The 22294-nt window shown below is 40.1% G+C and overlaps 1 protein-coding gene across 2 annotated transcripts in view; it reads right to left on the bottom strand.

The window, feature by feature from the left end:
- Positions 1-22294, bottom strand: part of LOC124281630 — a 157332-nt gene that overhangs the window by 12923 nt on the left and 122115 nt on the right. Inside the window, exons 1-3 of one of the 2 annotated variants that reach the window (XM_046717564.1) lie at positions 18961-19096; positions 15227-15364; positions 4189-4336 (exon numbers count right to left, since the gene is read on the bottom strand). In XM_046717564.1, the coding sequence (XP_046573520.1) occupies positions 4189-4336; positions 15227-15364; positions 18961-18976 (302 nt within the window). In that variant the 5' untranslated portion in view covers positions 18977-19096. Of the gene's footprint in view, positions 1-4188; positions 4337-15226; positions 15365-18960; positions 19097-22294 lie in introns of those variants that run through there. The other variant, XM_046717562.1, reaches the window with a different exon arrangement.

The raw sequence follows: 22294 nt of genomic DNA, 5'->3' as shown, positions 1-22294 counted from the left end.
ATCCTCACATTCAACGTAAGGGGCATTTATCCCTGAGGCTCCACAATGGGTCATCATCCAATCCACATCTAGCTGCCCACATCCTCACATTCAACGTAAGGGGCATTTATCCCTGAGGCTCCACAATGGGTCATCATCCAATCCACATCTAGCTGCCCACATCCTAACACTCATTGTAAGGGGCATCTATCCCTGAGGCTCCACAATGGGTCATCATCCAATCCACATCTAGCTGCCCACGTCCTCACACTCATTGTAAGGGGGACATATCCCTGAGGCTCCACAATGGGTCATCATCCAATCCACATCTAGCTGCCCACATCCTAACACTCATTGTAAGGGGCATCTATCCTGAGGCTCCACAATGGGTCATCATCAATCCACATCTAGCTGCCCACATCCTCACACTCATTGTAAGGGGCATCTATCCCTGAGGCTCCACAATGGGTCATCATCCAATCCACATCTAGCTGCCCACATCCTCACACTCATTGTAAGGGGCATCTATCCCTGAGGCTCCACAATGGGTCATCATCCAATCCACATCTAGCTGCCCACATCCTCACACTCATTGTAAGGGGCATCTATCCCTGAGGCTCCACAATGGGTCATCATCCAATCCACATCTAGCTGCCCACATCCTCACACTCATTGTAAGGGGCATCTATCCCTGAGGCTCCACAATGGGTCATCATCCAATCCACATCTAGCTGCCCACATCCTCACACTCATTGTAAGGGGCATCTATCCCTGAGGCTCCACAATGGGTCATCATCCAATCCACATCTAGCTGCCCACATCCTCACACTCATTGTAAGGGGCATCTATCCCTGAGGCTCCACAATGGGTCATCATCCAATCCACATCTAGCTGCCCACATCCTCACACTCATTGTAAGGGGCATCTATCCCTGAGGCTCCACAATGGGTCATCATCCAATCCACATCTAGCTGCCCACATCCTCACACTCATTGTAAGGGGCATCTATCCCTGAGGCTCCACAATGGGTCATCATCCAATCCACATCTAGCTGCCCACATCCTCACACTCATTGTAAGGGGCATCTATCCTGAGGCTCCACAATGGGTCATCATCCAATCCACATCTAGCTGCCCACATCCTCACACACTCATTGTAAGGGGCATCTATCCCTGAGGCTCCACAATGGGTCATCATCCAATCCACATCTAGCTGCCCACATCCTCACACTCATTGTAAGGGGCATCTATCCCTGAGGCTCCACAATGGGTCATCATCCAATCCACATCTAGCTGCCCACATCCTAACACTCATTGTAAGGGGCATCTATCCCTGAGGCTCCACAATGGGTCATCATCCAATCCACATCTAGCTGCCCACGATGGGCACTCATTGTAAGGGGCATCTATCCTGAGGCTCCACAATGGGTCATCATCCAATCCACATCTAGCTGCCACGTCCTCACACTCATTGTAGGGGCATCTATCCTGAGGCTCCACAATGGGTTATCATCCAATCCATGGGCATCTAGCTGAGGCCCAATGGGTCCTAACACTCATTGTGATGGGCATTTAGAAGTTGAGGGGCATCTTCCTGCTCTATGAGGCTCCATCAATGGGTCATCATCCAATCCACATCTAGCTGCCCGCATCCTGGGATCACGATCATTGTAAAGGGCATCTATCCCCTGAGGCTCCACATAGTAGCCTTTTGGGCAATCATGCTGAAGACCTATTCTTTCTTCCGGGTTGTTGAAGTGATGAAGGTGATGGATATGCAACTTCTTTTTATTCCGAGAAGGTGACATTCCGACATAGATTCTAATGTCGTTGTCAGAATCTATGTCGAAATGTCGCCTTTAACAGAATAAAGAAGTTGTATATCCATAAAATTATCATCCTTCTTAACTAACAAATGTTCACATTGTTGACACTGAAGCAAATTGTTTTTCAAGTCTAGCTTAACAGGAAGTCTGTATTGAGCGTATCAATGCACTGTGGGTGGTATTAACCTAATTTGTGTTGTTTTTGTTGCCAAAGTGACACACATCTCTGCAAGTTGTCAGGACAATATCAATCTATCGACACAATTCTGGAATCTGTCCTTGAGAAAAGATCACATAAATTGTTTCTACAGTGTATCAGGGTTTTACATTCAAAACAACACTAATTGAACTTGAGCGTTAATATGAATTTCTGATCCTAAAAATGAAAGAATTCAGGAATAAACAAAAAAATAATGAGTGAGTCAGGTTTTACATCTCTTTTAACAATATTCTAGCTGAGGGACCCCAGAAATGGGATTCAAACATTGTATCCGGGGGCAATTGAACCTGGGTCTTCAGCATGATGAAGAAACTCTTTCACCAGTTGGCCAACCCACCACAACACAAATTAACGAATGAAGGCATAAGTTAGTGAGTGACTGCACCAGACATTAATATTGCACCCATATCACAGAAGACTGTCATCAGCCATTCAAGCTAGGGTATGTGCAACAAGCAACACGCAACGACCCTGACACAGACAACTTGCTCACATCCACATTGCAACAGTTCTCATAGAAGAATATGGATGAAAAGGAACTAGTCTATCCTCACACCACAGAGGGTTGAATGAATGAATATAACCATGAAGACAACTGAACCAATGACTGAGTGAATGGAATAATGGAATGATTGAACTTGACCACCGAGAGAATTGAACCAATGATTGAGTGCATGGATACTTGAATGAATGAATGAATGAATGAATGGCGTGTGAGCCAACGCTTTAACCATTAGGCTACCCCACCGTCCCGAGGAGGATTATACTAATAATTGAGTGCATGGAATACACAGATAAATGAATAAATGAATGAATAAAAGAACAGATGGAACCACAGAGGAATAAACCAATCACTGAATGCATAGAATGAATGAATGACTAAATAAAGGAATGAATGAACAGATGCAACCACAGAGGATTGAACCAATAATTGCTTGCATGGAATACAAAGATGAATGAATGAAGATTGAACCAATGAGTGAGCATGTGAGCTGAATGAATAAATGTATCAATCACTGAATATATGCTTTCTTAAAAATAAATTATAATTAAATATGGAAAATATTCCTTTTGTTCGTGTGGCTGTCGTGAGGCGTCATGTGCCTGTTGTTGACACAGAGACTGTGGAGGATTATCCTAAGTAGGGCAGATAATGCCCCACATACTGGGTGACCAGATTACTTGTGTTGACACAGACAGATAACACCTCGTCCATCAAGGTGATTACACAAGCCTGGCAATCTACACAACACAATACTGTAATATGATAAGACAGGCTCATGTATGGTGGAAGTTGATCGGGCAGATACAGCAGGGCCCACAGTCAAATCAATCTCCAGTCATGTTTGCTCTTTTTTAAAAACGGAAGCAAAGCAAGAATAATGTCAAAGCATCAAAGAGTTGTGCTTTGGCTGATGCATGGAACATGTAAGCATAAAGATGTCCTCTGGGTCTGTTAAAGGGCACATGGAACTATCAAAAGGCATTTCAGAACCATAAATATGAAACATACAGGAAGAAGTCTGCCTTCTGTTTGATTGTGTGTGCATGCATGCGTGTGTGGGTATGTGAGTGTATGAACGGAAAGTGAAAGAGTGAGCTTCCTTCCTTTAGGAAGACGAGGTGATACTGGTCTGAGACATTGAATGCATTTTTGGTTTAGGAGCCTGGAGATAGTGCTGAACAACTATGGTGGACACAGAGGAGAACAATGATTTGAATCTATGATCCGTTCAGTGATATAATGATGAAAATGTTGGAACTGAGGGTAATGATGGTGCTCCAATCTCAAATCATGGATCACAGCATCTTGAAAGGCTAAATGACACAAATACGGCCATAGGTAACTCATTCAACAATCCTGAGACACCTCATAAAGGTCCTGAACCTAATGTCAATATGAGTCAATCCTCACACAGCAAACTCAATGTATTGGGAACCCTCTGATGAAGATGGACTTTGGACATAAAAACACTGGCTCTAATGACAAGGAAACTTTGCACACACATTCGCCTCTCAATCCCTATTGAAAAAGTCCTACGATTGGTCTGAACTCTATGACCAAGATAGGCAATCATATCCCACACTAAACTACAGTACTCCAGAATCACTAAAGGCCTAGTCATAGACATTTGTCAAAGTACTATAGGTGTGATTGACTTACTTGAAGAGTCGGTGCCGCTTGAAGAGGTCGATGGCTCCGTACACCTTGTGACAGGCCAGCAGGTAGGAGGTGGCCTTGTGATACTGACCGTCGCCCTCCAGCTGCCGGGCGTACTCCTCACACATCCCCAGCCACGTGTCGTAGGAAGCTGGAACAAACAAGTCATGGTCTACAGTGTCCACAGATACCATCCAGAAGTACAGCTGGAACAAACAAGTCATGGTCTAGAGTCTCAACAGATACCATACAGTCTCAAAGTACAGCTGGTCTAGAGTCTCAACAGAAACAAGTCATGGTCTAGAGTCTCAACAGATACCATCCAGAAGTACAGCTGGAACAAACAAGTCATGGTCTAGAGTCTCAACAGATACCATACAGAAGTACAGCTGGAACAAACAAGTCATGGTCTAGAGTCTCAACAGATACCATACAGAAGTACAGCTGGAATAAACAGATCACAGTCTGTAGCCTCCATGGATGCCAGAATGTTAGGGTCCATAGCCTCTACAGATGCCATACAGCATACAGCTGGAACAATCAGATCACAGTTTCTAACCCTGTCAGATACCACATAAGTAACTAGAAGCATTTCACAGCCTCATAAGGCCTTTGAATACGTTTGTGAGTAGTAATGAAGTGTGCTAAATGCTGTTTTCGACAGTACTCGACTCTAATGGTTTGTCAGATGTGGGAGGAGGTACTAAGGCAGGCGCGTAGCTACCATTATATAAAAAAGGCCGGGCTTTCACATGATTTTTGCTGAAAATTTTTTTTTTCTAATTCTCTCCAAAAATACCTACAAACACGTTATCAGAACCATTTAAAAATGGAAATCCCTCTATGAATCATATTGACTACAATATCCTTTGATAACAAAGCATTACCAATACCTTCTCCATGTACAATAAACATGTTATTCTACATATCATAAATTTGAAGGGCATCTTTCTTTCAATGATGATTGTTTTTCCATCGACATCTATGTGAATGACGTCAAGCCCTCAATACTACTAAAGTACTGTCGGAAATAGAAAAAAACTGTATTTTCTCATTTATATCTACAATTTATGTAGTTGATATGTGAAAGTTGATAAGTTCGGTCTAACTACAGTCTTAGTGGTAGGGACATAGGAAACGGAGAAAAAGGACTTTACTGAGGGGAAATTAGTGCAGAAATGAGCAATGCGTTTTTTTTCTCTAAGTCCAAAAAGACTTATTTGGAACAGACCATGGCTTTATGCAAATTAGTGTGCGACGATATTGTATTACAAAGGACACTTTTTAAATGCCCAATTTGAAATTAGACGTAGATTCATTATAAACGATAGCTGACGTAAAAAATAATAACTTTTTTGCTGAAACTATTAAGGATGTAGCTTCCATGGAGTCTCACTGTCACTATAAAAAGAAACAGATAAGAGGGGTCGTCTCAAAAGCAAAACCTGGGGTCGGGCTGGGGGATAGAGTTATCAGCTAAGATAAGATAATCCTTTAGGACAATTATACTGGTGAGGTACATTGCACGTCATAACAATTTACAAATAATATCCAGTCCTGTCGATTTTCGGGTGGTCATGCCGCCTATATACTACGATGCATTTCTATGGTTTTCGGGTATCATACTCTTTTACAAATCTCAACATAAACTTTATGAAAGAAAGACAAGTAAGATGTTAAGCAATAGATGAGACATAGTCAACACACATGAAAAAGCACAAAATATCTTTGAGACAACCCCTTGTACCTGTAGGCAGCACGTGCATTTCATGCCAAGTGAGTCGACGGTCCGTTGTCATACCTGGCTGAGCGACCTAATTGCCATCTATAGTCTGATCTATTGTCTTCAGCAGCTATTCATATTTTTTCTAAGTTTTGCCCGATTTTACGAGTAAACATGCTTTTCTGGATATCGTATTACGCATCCCACTGAACGCCCAGTTACGCCGAAGTGGGTTATTTCGACATATGCTATTTGCAATTGTGTAAATTTTAGGGATACAGAGTAACAGCCTAAAAACAGTTTTTTCTATTTCCGACAATACTATAGTATGGCTTTCCTTGTGCAGGTTGATGTAGTACTTCGGTCTTCTCTTTTGCTTATGGTAAGAACGAAGTTGTCACATGCCCTGGAAAACTGATTGATGTTGTGCTGCATGTCAGATTCAGATGTGGCATTGAGGGCGCAGTCATCTGCAAACAACAGGTCCCGGATTACTGTTTCCTTCACCTTGGTCATAGTCTTTAGGCGCCGAAGGTTGAAGAGTTTTCATCGGTCAGCATGCTGAATAATGTAGGTGCCAGCACACAGCCTTGCTTGACTCTGTTGGTGACTGGAAAGTCGTGGAATGTCTCTCCATCATCAAGGACACGAGCCATCATTCCATCGTAGAAATGGGCGCACCATTGTGATGAAGCGTTCTGGACATCCAAACTTGACCATGATCTTCCACAGACCTTCTCTGCTGACAGTATGGAATGCTTTTGTCAGGCCCACAAATGTTGTGTATAAGTCTTGGTACTGTTCTTGGCACTTTTCCTGTAATTGTCGGGCTGCAAACACCACGTTTGCAGTACTTCTATTAGCTCGGAAACCACATTGGCTTTCTGGTAACAGGCCATCTTCGAGGTGCAGGATGAGATGGTTTAGTAGGACTCTTGCGAGAATCTTTCCCGCTATGCTCAGAAGGGGAGATGCCCCTGTGATTGTCACAGACATGTGTGTTTCCCTTTCTCTTGTATATGTGAACAACTGATGCGTCCTTGAATTCTTGCGGTAGTTCACCCTTGCTCCAGCAAGATGCACTCAGTTCCAGTAGTTGTTGTATCAGAGTTTCTCCACCAGCTTTGTATATTTCTGCTGGGATAGCATCTGAGCTTGGGCATTTGCCACATGAAAGATGCTTGATTTCCTTCTTACTTCTCCAGTGGAGGGTGTTGTGTCCATGGTCTCATTTATAGTGATTTGCGGAAGGCGAGCTATGGCTTCATCATTGATGAATGAAGGTCTGTTGAGGACGGAGTCGAAGTGCTCTTCCCATCTTTCCAAGATCTTCTCACGATCAGTGAGTAGAGTGGAGTTATCAGAGCTCATGACTGGGGATGTTCCTGATGGTTATGGGCCATAAACAAATATGTCGACGTCATTTCAGTGAGTGAGTGAGTGAGTTTAGTTTTACGCCGACTCAGCACTCAGCTATATGGCGGCGGTCTGGAAATAATCAAGTCTGGACCAGACAATCCAGTGATCAACAGCATGAGCATCAATCTGCGTAATTGGGAACCGATGACATGTGTCAACCAAGTCAGCGAGCCTGACCACCCGATCCCGTTAGTCGCCTCTTACGACAAGCATAGTCGCCTTTTGTGGCAAGCATGGGTTGCTGAAGACCTATTCTACCCCGGATCTTCACGGGTCACGTCATTTCAGATTGAAAACTTCCATTTACAAAACATATCCATCACATTTACAAAAAAGGTGCAACACGACATATTTCCTTCGCTGCTTAGGTAACGTTTCTAGTGACAAAACCATAATGACCGTTGTTTTTTTTAATCAAACCTTTATTAAAAGGGTGTTGACCTACAATTTTCTTTGTTGGTGTGTTGCTATGTTTTGCTCGCAACGAAAAATACACGTTTTTTCAAAATTGTTAATACTGCCAGCAAAATTGCTGGAGACTCTTTTGAGTATATTCCCTTTACCTATGAGCGCCATATTTTCAAAAAGGCAGCTAAAATGAGATTTGATACTTCTTATAACTTATCTCACCATTTTGAACTACTTCCTTCTAGACGCCGCTTTTGATTACCTAGCCTCAAAACAAACAGAGTTTGACAGTCTTTCATACCATCCAATATTCGTGAATTTTGAATCATCATCATGATTACTACTAGAATTATTCAGCCTCTTTACCTATGTGGTTAACTGTATTGTATCATGTCAGTTTTATTGTGTATATGTGTGTAACCAGCATTCGTTTTGTGCATGTAATTATTGTGTATATTTTTGCGAATTGTGTATATATTCATTTTGAGAACGTTTGGATGCATAAGAATTTCCTCCGGGAAATCGAGTCCTCGAGTCCTAGTAAATGAACTCGAACCCAGCTGAACCCGACTCGTGCTCGAGTACTTGAGTACCCGTGGAAGGCATACTACCATTATAAAAAAAAGTCCGGTCTTACACATGATTGTTGCTAAAAAGGTTGGGCAAGCTCTCATTAATATCTAAATATAAAACTTTGCAACCTATGGGCTTACACGAAATAATTGGCTACCTACGCGCCTGTAAGATGATACAACTGCAGACATTGTTGGGTACTCTTAGGTATATCGATAACAAACAAGGGATCCACTTGACTGATGATCAGTTTATCCTGAAACTACAAAGGGACACAACTTTCAAGGGTGACTCCAGTGCATTTGGCTTCCAGGACCACCCCAAGCCCAGTTTGGTGACACTCTGATGAATTCCATCTTTCCTCAACATTTCTCATTATCTAAATTGAGTTTGATATCACCCCAAATCCCTTCTGAGTGGGAAAGCTGATTGCTGTAACACTCCATAAAACAAATGGGAGCTGTCCACTGAGACTAATGCCAGTGGTCATCGGTAGCCCCATAAACTTCAAGATCTGTTGAAAAAACAACTTAACAGTATGAAATCTGTCAAAACATCAGACCCTGGTCAATAATCTCAAAAGAGTGTGTGGAAATCTAATATGGTATGAAATCCTTGGGGTATTATCTCTGTGACTGCATACTAGAAATTAGTAATTTCACCTATTTCAAAGGATTCATCTGGGTACTTTCCATTCCATATCCCCCAAATTCCCAAAATATTTCTAATAACCCCACACAATGCCAAAATTGTAAATAAATTCAAAATACATTCTAGTTTTTTAAACAAAGAATTTTGGGAATTTTTATACAAAAATACGATATGTGATGGAAAAGATTGCTTTTGTTCACATTTATACATGTTTGCTTGATTGTCCTAAAAATGGATTTTAAAGATTCCTGAAAGTCAAAGGCATTATGCCAGGAGATGTATGTAAATACTTCAAGTCAAACGGAGTTCTTCTTTGAGAACAATCAGCCTATCGTGCATATCAGGTTATATTCTTCCCTGTTCCCATGGCAACAGCAAAAAATAATACATTTTCACAACAATCACCTTTTTGTGTGATGTTTAAAAACACACACAATAAACTGTGTTTTACTTCCACACACAAAGCCAAACAAGCATATCAATATATTTCATGTTGATTCTGTATAACACACACGATGGGAATATAGAGTCAGCTAAAATACAACACATGTGCAAACGCTGTGCGGATGTTTAAAAGGAGTTCTTGAAACCTGTTGGCACAAGAAACTATTGACAAAAGGATTGTTGAAGAATGTCAGATGGAACAAAAACTCCCTAAAGAGGAATGAATGAACAAGAATTAGTCAGTTAGGGGATGAGATTCTCTCTAAGTGTTATTGTTTCATGTTCTTCATGTTTTGTGAGTTGATTCAGTTTTGTGTTCTGAAGTGAGTGAGTGAGCTAGGTTTAAGCCTGATTTAACAGTCTTGAACGTGTGTGTGATGTGAAGCCTGAAGTGATGTAGGAATGCACACTGGTGGACTGACTGACTGAGTTTGGTTTTACGCCACTTTTAGCAATATTCCAGCAACATCATGGCGGGGGACACCAGAAATGGGCTTCACGCATTGTGCCCATGTGAGGATTCGAACCCGGGTCTTTGGCGTGATGAGCCAACGCTTTAACCATTAGGCTACCCCACCGCCCCGCACACTGGTGGATCAAGGCAAGGGTGTTAAAGGGGTGTGACTGTTCTGTTAGCTTCAAGTTGGCTTTTTGGTTTGCTGTTTAACTCCTCATTCAGCCATATTTCAGCTAAATGGCAGCGATCTGTACATAATCCAGTCTGGACCAGACAATCCAGTGATCAACAGCATCAGCATCGATCTATGCAATTAGGATACAACGACATGAGCCACCCGATCCCGTTTGTCGCCTTTAACGACAAGCAGGGGTTGCTGAAGACCAATTCTAACCCGGATTTTCATGATCAGCTTCAAGTGTAACGAGGAGCAAGTGGTACAATCACCTTTCTCCTTAGTTGCAAGTCCAACTTATCCAACAAATCCAATAGAGAGAGCAAACATGTATCTAGAAGTGTGCCAGTGAATGTTGCTGATCATCAACAATATCTCAGGTGTATCGCACACATTGTATCACACACATTGTACCCATGTGGAGAATCGACCCCAGGTCCTCGATGTGACGAGTGAGTGAGAAAATAGATATCGTTTTATGCAGCTTTTAGCAATATTCCAGCAATATCACATCGGGGACACCTGACATGGGCTTCATACATTGTACTTATGAAGGGAATTGAACCAATGTCTTCTGCATGACGAGCGAACTCTTTAACACTAGGCTACTACCCCCCCTTGATGTGATGAGCACAGAGTACAACCACTAATCAATCAGCCTTCGATGTGTCGAGCATAGATTACAACCAATAGGCTACCCCAATGCCCCTTCTCGAGCGTGAGCAAAGAGTACAACACTAGGCTACCCCAGGCTGTTGAGCAAAGAGTTAGGCTACCCGATGCCCCCTTGATGTGATCGAAAGCAAAGAGTACAACCAATAGGCTACCCCAATCCCTTCGATGTGATGAGCAAAGATTACAACCAATAGGCTACCCCACTGCCCCCTTCGATGTGATGAGCAAAGAGTACAACCAATCGGCTACCCCCCCTCTCGATGTGATGAGCAAAGATTACAACCACTAGGCTACCCCACTGCCCCTTCGATGTGTTGAGCAAAGAGTACAACCACTAGGCTACCCCACTGCCCCTTCTTCGATGTGATGAGCAAAGAGTACAACCAATCAGGCTACCCCTTCGATGTGATGAGCAAAGAGTACAACCAATAGGCTATCCCATGCCCCACTGCCCCCCTACAACCCCAGGCTACCCCACCGCCCCCTCGATGTGATGAGCAAAGATTACAACCTAGGCTAAATTATCACACTTTAAGAGTACAACCAAAGGCTTAACACCAATAGGCTTGATGTGACAGCACAGATTACAACCAATAGGCTACCCCCCAATACCTCTAAACATGACTGGGAAATTATCACACTTTAAACTTAACATTGAGCAGTGAGTCTAATAGATATCTGAATGAGAACCAAACACCACACTGTCATTAATATATTTTACTTCTGTTGTATTTTAAATTAAAGGGTTTCTTGAAGTTAGAAAAGTCTCTAGAAACGTTTAATCTTTTGATGACTTGCATGTTGTATATTGTGTATCATATGGGGTAATCAAGAACACCAAATAATCATGTCTATAGTTCATCACTGCATATATATTCTTTGATTGACAATCATTGTACTCATTTGTTCTTTCAAACATATTCACGAAACACACACCTTTGTGTACTCCAGCTAAAGGACTGGACATCATGAAAAGAGACGGATACTTCCTCAGATTAGCAGAATTAAGAAAATGAAACAGTAAGTGTACACTGCATGGCTAGATCTGTATTAGGCTCGTTTACAGCTTCAAAAGACACAATCTTCCTGAATGCACTCATCCAAGAGCATCATGTTATCAGACCTTCAGAATCAATATACAGGTCATTGAAGTACTTCATCAGAGTCTTGCAGATGGCTCAAGGCCAGGACATACCTATTACATCCTCTGTGACGGGCGTACCACAAACATAAATGGGTCTTGTTCACTTTCGTTGTACTTTACGTAACAGATTATTGTATTTACATTTGAAACAGCATCATTTTCAACGTATTTTAATTTGCAAATATTTTTATGATATGTTGAGGGTTGTTTGTTTGTTGTTTAAAGCTGCACTCAACAATATTCCAGCAATATGGCGGCGGTCTGTAAACAATCGAGTCTGGACCAGACAATCCAGTGATCAACAGCATGAGAATCGATCTACGCAGTTGGGATATCATGACATGTGTCAACCAAGTCAGCGAGCCTGACCATCCGATCCCTATGGTCACCTCTTACATGGGTTGATGAAGCTTTGAAGCGTGAAAATTTCAAATGTTTAAATATCCATACAGCCAAAGTCTCAAGCAAATCTGAAAACAATGTCTATAAACATTGAACAAAAATGTCCTCAGTAAATGTAACAGGACTCTCTTCTCTGGACTGTTGCTGATTTGCCACAGCATCAATGAGTTAACATACAATAGCGAGAGTTTAAGTTTTACGCCGCTTTCAGCAATATTCCAGCAATATCACACCAGGTGACACCAGTAGTGGGCTTCACACATTGTACCCATGTGGGGAATCGAACCCGGGTCTCCAGTGTGACGTGGGAACGCTTTAGCCAATAGGTTCATCCTCCGCCCTAACATACAATAAATAAGGTGAAATGTTCCCACAACAACAGAGGTACCTTGTTAACAGAAGGCAGGGGGAATCAACCCATAAAGTGTTCACATCAATATTAATCAAATCAAATTTGAAAGGTTTCCATAAAATAATATTCAGATTGCCATGAGGAATGCAAATTTAAAAAATTGCATCGAGAACAAAACAGATGATACAAAATGAATTATTTCATAGAGAAAAGTCATACTGTTTACGAACTTTAAATCCCCTATAATATTTTACGACCAATCAGACTGCACCACACAATCCCATGGTGCACATGGCAATATCTAGGGACAGTGGATAATAACACCAGGATTTGTGTTCACAGTGCCCTTGGCAGGCAAACTGAAACATGATTGTTATTGTGTTTAAAGTAGAGAATTTATTAAAATTCTGATTATCTCAAGTTGAGATGTAGTTTAACCTTGCATTGTAGATTAAAGTCTCTTCCTCATTCTTCATGATTCATGACATCATAAAAATACAAGTAAACCCCTACAAACAATAATATTGGTTGTGTCTTTGTCAACATATTAGGAAACTTTTGCTTCAAATTTTGGATTTGTACCTGTCGATTTCATGTGACTGTGCAAAATTTGGTTTGTTGCAATTATTAGATTTGGTGGTAGTCAGCATTTCATTGGTCTCAATTGAAATGAAATGGACTGTAAATGAAGCAAGTCTAGATTTCCTCAGGTTCAGGTTCTGAATTTCACATCTAACTGGGGCTCCTTTTCAATTATAATGGGTTTATTTGTTACTACATTTGTATGACATGACATCCAGTCCCATTGGCTCGGGTTGTTGCACATAACAGTATCAATCACTGGATTGTCTGGTCCAGACTGAAGTCATACAACTGGAATAATGCTGAATACTATGTGCAAAGTACTGAGCTAAACACCAAATATACTTCAACTGCTACTCAAAACACAGACTTGACTGTCTTGTCAACTAAACAGACATGGCCAAAACAAGTTTGAAATAGTGAAATGACAAGATGTCAACAGTGTATCAACTAACTGTTGACAACAACTGATAAATATTATGGTTTGGCAAGGCCAAAACAATTTGTTAACAAATTATTGAGATTGCAAGTATTCCTAGTGGGATGAAGGATTCCAGGTGAGAATCCCCAGTGTCTCATATTGGTAGGGTGGGTGAATGAGTGAGTATGGTTTTACGCTGCTGTTAGCAATAATGCAGCTATATCCCGCCAGGAGACACCAGAAATGGGCTTCACAAACGGTGTTATGAACGAACACTTTAATCACTAGGCTTCCCACTCCCCTACATTGGTAGAGAAAGGATAAATATTATGGTTTGGCAAGGTACAAAACAATTTGTTGACAAATTATTGAGATTGCAAGTATTCCTAGTGGGATGAAGGATTCCAGGTGAGAATCCCCAGTGTCTCATATTGGTAGGGTGGGTGAATGAGTGAGTATGGTTTTACGCTGCTGTTAGCAATAATGCAGCTATATCCCGCCAGGAGACACCAGAAATGGGCTTCACAAGTTGTCCCCATGTGACGGCGTTATGAACGAACACTTTAACCACTAGGCTTCCCCACCGCCCCCTACATTGGTAGAGAAAGGCGATTAAATGGATGGCATGATCAGACAGGGTCAAAAACAAGTTTGAAATAGTGAAAATATTGATGACAAGATGTCAACAGTTTATCAACTAACTGTTGACAACAACTGATACATATTTTGGTTTGACAAGGGCAAAACAATTTGTTGACAAATTCTTGAGATTTTATTAACAAAGGTTGTATGCTCTGAGTTGAATAAAGGAGTATCCAGGAATTCTGAGAGATAGAATCCAATGAGCTTTATTTCAAGTGGAAAATGTACAGACAGTTGTATATGAAAATTGGAAAATAGACCAACTGACACTTCTGGCACTAGTAATGTCCATCCCAGTGAACCTATGTCATGCCTGTGCACAGTATTCAATGAAAACAAATGGGCATAAAGAAACTATATTTTTCATTTCTGGAAAAATTGGATAATTATTGTCTTATGCCTCAGTCAGCAGTATCAAGCTTTATAATGACAGCTGTGATACCAATCAGTGAGTGAGTTTAGTTTTACGCCGCTTTCAGCAATATTCCAACAATATCACAGCAAGGGTCACCATGGGCTTCACACATTGTACCCATGTGGGGAATCAAGACCTGGGTCCCTGGTGTGACAAGCGAACGCTTTAACCACTAGGCTAGCCCACCACCCCAAGACAAATCAAGTCATAAGCAGTGGTTGATACCATGAGTAAAACAAATTGTCAAGGAGTGATTCTACTCATGAATGTTCTTGAAGTATCCTGAATAAGACCTGGGATTCTTGAATCTATCAAGTTAGTAGAATCCCTAATGACCTTGAGTGAGTAAGTTTAGTTTTAAGCCTCTTCTAGCAATATTCCAGCAATATCACGGTGGGGGGGGACACCAGAAATGGGCTTAACGCATTGACCCCATGTGGGGAATCGAACCCAGGTCCTTGGTGTGATGAGCGAATGCCTTAACCACTAGGCTACCCCACTGCCCTAAATGAGCTTGAGACCAAACCCAGGACTGGAAAGTAAGCAGACAAAACTTACCAAGAGGCGCCAGGCCCACAAGCCAGTCGGACAGCTCCTCTCTGTCTGTGGCGATCTGCAGAGCGCCCCCAATGTTCCCCTTCCATATTTCCATCTGTATGGCGTAGTCCATGCTGTCATTGTTCAGATGGTACTCGCCTGCAAACACAACATCACTAATAACTAAAACGACAAAAAACAACCCGAACATGGTCTTCACAAACAAAAGTCATCAGTAGAGGACATGTCCTCCAGATCTGGTGCAATTTGGAAATTGAATTTGGCTACTTATACCCTGAAGTTTTTTGGAAGGCATTTATCTATATATATTCACTCTCTGTACTGACTAAGCATTTACCTGATGAAGGAGCAAGAATTAGCTCTGAAACGTCGTGTAAAGAATAAAAAAAGAAGTTGTTATCCTTCAAACATGTCATGTATTCATACTTATACCCTACTTTTGGTTCATCGCCATTGGATTATACCTTCAGTTCATTAAAACATAATGATCATCAAATGGCACCAGTTCAAGGGAAGGCTGATCTGTACAGCAAGTTTCATCAAGAAATACTTTACGGTCTTGAAGCAATGCTTCTGGAACAAGCTCTACCCTCATTTTCAATAAAGTTGTTGTTTATGAGAACAAAAAATATATGAAACTGAAGTGATGATATAAGCACAAGCAGCCTCGTATGGCCAAGAACCTACCTATCAATCAAGCCCGTAAACAGGATTTTTTTTATACACACATTCATAATATACACAGCTGACAACGAAAGCAGTCCAATGAAATATCTATCTTCCTCCTATCATGGATAATGGATGCAACCTACTGGCATCTTGCAAGCATGTATGGGACTCGGGTACCACACATTTCAAAGAGGTAGTTTCATGTAAACATATTTATTCACAAAGTGAAAAGGATCAGGAACTAGTTCTTACAACATTTATAACCTGTCCAAAATCTAAAAACATATGGAATCAATTTTCTAATTGGATAAAAACCAAAACAGATATCACATTGAATATCGATAAAAAGAAAATCATATTTGGATTCTCTGAAAAAAGGAACGATGTCCTTAAATCTCCTGATAACAGTTGTCAAATTTACTCTCTTTAAAATAAGAACATATACTTGTACACCAAGTTTCGATATGATCAGAAATGAAATATGTAAAGTTTACAATATTGAGAGAACACTTGCCATCTCTTCTTGCAATTTCACCAAATTTGTTGGAGTTTGGTCAGATTTTCATCAATTGTTGGATTGATACTAACGTAAAACCGACCCATTTTTTGCTACAATGTCATTTGTTATAATATGCTTGCCAAACTCTGAATACAGACGCATGGTTATATTTGACTGCTATTTGATGTCATGGTTTTGTACCCTAAAAAATGATGAATAAACCACCAACCCCCCAAAAAACAACAACAAAAACCAAAAAAAACAAACCAAAAACACTTTTATAACCCCTCTCCAAAGATATTTATAATAACAAATTTCTGCACAAGCAATCGTGGGAAGCAGACACAGAGGAATATTGACAGTTTTAGAGAAATGTTATAATACTAATGGTGTATAGAAAGAAGACAACTGGAATTGTTTCTTTCTATGATCTTTCTATGTTGGTTGTATAATAAACACTCTAAGAAATCATGATGAGCATTTTCACATGGGTTACTCAAAAAAGATTATGTTTAATCATTTACTGTATTTTTACAAGAGCAGTCCTCAGTTATCGTGTTCAGCCTAGAACACCAGATGTGTCACAGGTACCGAGGATTTGACAGGTGGAGGTGTTCCTGCCAACTGTCTCAAGGAGTCACTTGAGACACATGAGATCTTGCACATAGACTCTTGATGTTATATGATCAGGAAGAAGTCACGTCTGTTGTAATACTTACAGTAGTTCACTCAATAAACATGTAAAAAAACAACTGAATTTGTCAAAATGAACATGCTTTTTGAAAAAAAGTATATTAATAAGTGTATGTTGATTTGCTGTTTAAGGTCATTTTAAGGAGAGTTTGCCAACTCTATTGACAGTAAAACTTCTTTTTTCAAACATTTTCACAATGTTAACAATTTTCTCATGACCTTTTTGTGTTCATTATTTCATGACCTGCTAGTAAAATAAGAACCTGTACAGTTGATGAATCCTTCCAGAACTGTTCAATAACATTTCGACAACATCGACCACATAATCTTCAGTGAGAAATTCCTTGTACACAGAGTGATACACCATCTGTCCTTAAGATTTCATCCTGATAACACCCTCAGGTCCATAAATCAGCCATGAACAACAAGCCTCCTGTACACTCGGACAGCCGAACCCAATTCTCTTTAATCAGTGTGATGGTAAACTGGTCGTAGCAAAACAGCAACAATATTAACAGGCCAATATAATAGTAAATATCATTTTAGAGTTTCCTTACAAACACTGAACAGCAGGGACAGACATATATTTATCAAAGTCTATGGATGTGGTTGGTCATCTGTATACTATGGAAAGTGAGTTGTAGCAACAACAATGATGACTCACACTCCACCATCATTCTTGGTGCGTCCCTGCAAACTGTCAGCTGTAAGTCCAGACATATTTCAAGGCCATGTACAACATAAAGAAACAAGTCCAATAACGTCAATGCCCACAATTCAATACATGAAATACCGTGATTGTAAACAGCTTCACATCTACTTCCTGACTGTCGCAAGGTGGCACCAATCTTGCAAGAGCTCTAAAGTTGGCATCAAGTTTAAATTGAGATAAGACTTAATACAGCCAGGCAACAAATTCACTTTCATTTAGATAAAAATGATCCCGTATCAAATTTAATAACAATTATATTTCATATTCAAGTATAAATTCAAAAACTTATTACCAACTTTCCAATTCTAGTATCAGAAGCTTCATAAGTACTGTCACGACAAAATGTTCAGCCAGCTTTTAGTCATTCATCATAACCTACATTATAATATCTGATGTCACCGTAAAAATAAAGGCTGTTAAAATAAAAATAAAGTGACAAGTAAAATTCTACCATGACTTAAGTAAATACTTGATTGTGATTGGCTAATTAAAGTCATTCAGAGGTATATAATCACGTTATACAGGTCTCTGATTTTCCGTGTGCAATTATACATGGTTTACAGTGATGCCCTATTTTCGTCTGCCCACTAGCATGGCAGAAACAAAACAAACAAAAGATACATCGATAGCTTATAGCGATTTCGCTGTCAGAAATTACACATCTGCTAATGCAGATAGACTTAACGATGATGAGCCCAAACTTGTGTTAATCACAGAAACAGGTGAAAAACATACAAAATTACTTCTCGAGCATAGAAACAAATATTCAGTTCGAACAATCCTAAAACATCTTCTGCTTTCCAAAAATAAAATTCAGCAAGAAAAATATGTTTACGTTGATTCCATATTATGCCAAAATTGATCAGGCTATTATTTGTTAGATAATTTCCATTTAAGTGTTTTGTCAGATATTGGTGATGACACTGACCCTGACCGAGTAACGGAGCACGCATTAACATCTGAACACTGAAGGAAAGCCTTGAGAAGCCACAAGGTCGCAACACACTTTTCAAATGATGAAAATGATATCCGTAGAATCAACTTTGAGCACAAATCACCGTGTAAGAGCCACCACAGTGAACCTTCTGTCGCATGCAGATGAAGAAGCATGTGAAATCGTAAAGTTGAGAGGACACAAAAATGAAGTCTGTAAATTCATACCACAGAGACTCCTCATCACATCAAAAGCGCCTCTATTCTTCAATTTTGCAAGGTGCCAATAATCAGATGTCTCAAGTCATACCACCAGGGTACCCTCGTACAAACTGTCAGAACCTCTCCTGTTGCATCTTTTCAAATTTCCAATTACAACGTCACGGTAAACAATTACTTCCAAAAATAGGTCAAGGTCATAAGTCGCTGCCATTATTCGAGTAAGTAATGGTTTATGTATGAATTTCAAACTGTGAACCAAGTTTTTTGTAAATTCAGTTAATGATGGGTGATTAATACAGTGAATAAAGAAAACGTTATTTATTATTACTGAACCGGATGTGAGTTATTGACGGTTTAATCAACCATCACCCCATTTGGGGCGATACCACTTGAGATTGGAATGCGAGACCTCATCACGTATTGACATGTTAAAAGAAAGAGTTCCAACTGATATTGTTCATAAAGCAGTCATGGTAGAATGGAGGTAAACCTACTGTGTTTAGCACACACAGCTTGAGCTATTATATGAAACTCAGAGCTATTATAATTCTGTTATACTACTTTAATTTCAAAACACTGTGAGTAGGTGTATCTCCTATTATGTGCAACTCAAGTCTATACTGAGTGTAAAGTCCAGGCTTATACAGTAGTTCTATTCCTATACAAGGCATCCACATAACCAGACAAGGACAACAGTCCTTTCTTGGTACAACTTGTTTACATAACCTTGGAATTATGATTTTAATGGAAAGGTAGGCCTAATTTACTCAGAAGAGTCTACACTGTTGCCTGGGGGCCTAGTCTTTCCTTCTGGTTTGGTTTGTTTGTTGCTTTACTCCACAGCAATATTCCAGCAATATGACGGCAGTCTGTAAATAATCGAGTCTGGACCAGACAAACTAGTGATCAACAGCATGAGCATCGATCCAGGCAATTGGGATATGATGACATGTGTCAACCAAGTCAGCGAGCCTGACTACCCGATCCCTATAGTCGCCTCTTACATTGGTTGCTGAAAACCAATTCCAACCCAGATCTTTTCCTTCTGGTATCATACTATTCACAACTTGTACACAAACACAAATGATCTCTCATCATAGAAGCACATGTGATACATGTGGTCTCACCTAAGGCAAGTGAGTTTGTTCAAAATGGCCTCTGTTCACCCAGCAGAAAATGGGTACCCAGTGAGAAAAGTCATGTGACTATTAATCTTCTATCACCTCACAGGCAGCTTGAGTTATCTGAGGGTAATAATTATCAGATTGTCTGTGCTCTGAGCAACTGCAATGGATGGAAAATAGCCCATAATAACTGCACTTAATATTACTTTAGTGTACTGGGCGACATCTCCACCCAACCTGGGTATAACTTGCAAGCAAATACTATTTTCAATAGTGTTATCACACTGCGGCATGTCACAGGTTTATGTAGGTGCAAGCGTATATGTCTGTAGACAAATCAATTACATAGTTAAGCCAAAGCATTACCTTGATCCTTTAAATCTGTATCAAAATAGTATGTCCTATATATAAGCCAAAATACCTATATCTTCTTGTCTTGATCCTTCATCAAATATAGAATATCAGCCAATCTGGAAAGTTAATCTTGTTGTTACACAACCTGGAAACAAGAGTTCATGTATGACTGCAGATAAGCCAAACTTTGAGGACTAAAAAAGTATTCTGTAGACAGAGGTCGGCTTATCTAAAGCTGACACTTTCATCAAACTTTTTTTTTCCAGTGGTACAATAACTACGTATCGCTTCTTGTGAATGAACAAGAGAAAATAGCTTTGTCAGTGAAGCTGTCAGACTTGCAATTAAACATCGTCTAGTCATGATGATTTACCTTTTCAGTGCTAATTTTTTTTTCTAGGCATTGTATCGTATGCAGGGATTAAGATTATCGTGTGTATTTGTCTTGTAAACAGAGCCGGAAATAGCAATGAGCTGTGCACGCGTTTATCCCCTTCTAATAGGTATTTAGTTAAAACATACCCAATAGCATAACAGAAATTTTAATGCAGTTTTTGGAAAAATAGCATCAAGAACTATTATTTTATCAAGAGAAACAGTTTAGCATTATGATATTTTTATTGCAGGTTTTACCCTACACATTTTGAACACATTTGACCTGTCATCTCTGTGGTTGCGTGTGATCTTGTTACCTCCACCACGAAAACAGTGATCATCCTGCTACAAGAACAGTGACATTTAAAGAGACAAGTATAGATACGTATCCATCTTCTCTGTCAGCTACAGTTAGTTACGTGTGAATAGTGGCAATAGGATTGTGGTTGCTGGGAATAATGTAAACAAAATGTTTTTAATCAATTTTATTTATTTTATTAAATAATTGAAAATTTGAACTATAAATTGTATACTTAAAATACTTATCCTATCGCATTTTGCTATATGTTTACATTAGTTTCAGCCAAGTTGTATGTCCCTCCAACAGTTATCTCTGCTGTGAACTCTGTTCCATAGAGTCCACTTTACCTTACTCGGAATACATAATAAACTGCCAATAAATACAGTTTACTATGGGGTTCTCACTCAGGTAGGGCACACAGTGGTATCTGGAATACCAAATATGGTTGACAGCACATCATTTGGCAGTTTGAGTGAGTGAGTGAGTGAGTTCCGGCCTAACAAACACAAAGGTAAATGTTATTTTCATACGTATCCGTAACAAAACGACTACAATACACTCATAATGAAAATTAAAAAATATTCAAATTAACAACTTAAAACATATTCAGGTGTACCAAAACTATTATATGTATAAATTCAAGAAGCTAAATTCTGCAAAAATCAAATGACATGTGTTCTCCATCCTGACAGAAAAAATACATGTGAAACACAAACCTTATAATGGATGAATTATGTGAGAGAAAAAACCTCAAACCCAAAGAAATGACCTAAAACCTAACACTGACAAGATCAAGACACAGGTACCAATGTGATTGACTTACTGTAATATCCACAGTCTGTCTTTGACAGGTATCCATGGTATCCCGGTAAAGTCTGACATACCCTGCAGTGCCCAACTGACATACATAGCTTACCGATTCCCCACTTCCTTACCCACAGACTGCCCACGTGACAGTTGGACTGACCCAGGGGTCACAAACAAGATCTAATCATTGCCTCTGTCTTGTCAACAGATCAATGACCGTCACAAGCTGGAGATCAACATGGTCTTAGGAGTCAATGAGATGAGCAGCAGCTACACCCTCCCTGTCCATCACATGACACATCCACCAACAAACCAGTGTCGTTTCCTCGTCGGAGTTGACTGTAGAGAGTGTTTGCTGTATGGATCGGACCCACAGTGT

This window comes from Haliotis rubra, unplaced genomic scaffold (assembly GCF_003918875.1).
Source record: "Haliotis rubra isolate DU_JTF1 unplaced genomic scaffold, ASM391887v1 Scf286, whole genome shotgun sequence".
NCBI classification, from domain to species: domain Eukaryota; kingdom Metazoa; phylum Mollusca; class Gastropoda; order Lepetellida; family Haliotidae; genus Haliotis; species Haliotis rubra.
The sequence above is the reverse complement of the archived record's forward strand: the minus strand, read 5'-3'. Positions and strand labels throughout refer to the sequence as shown.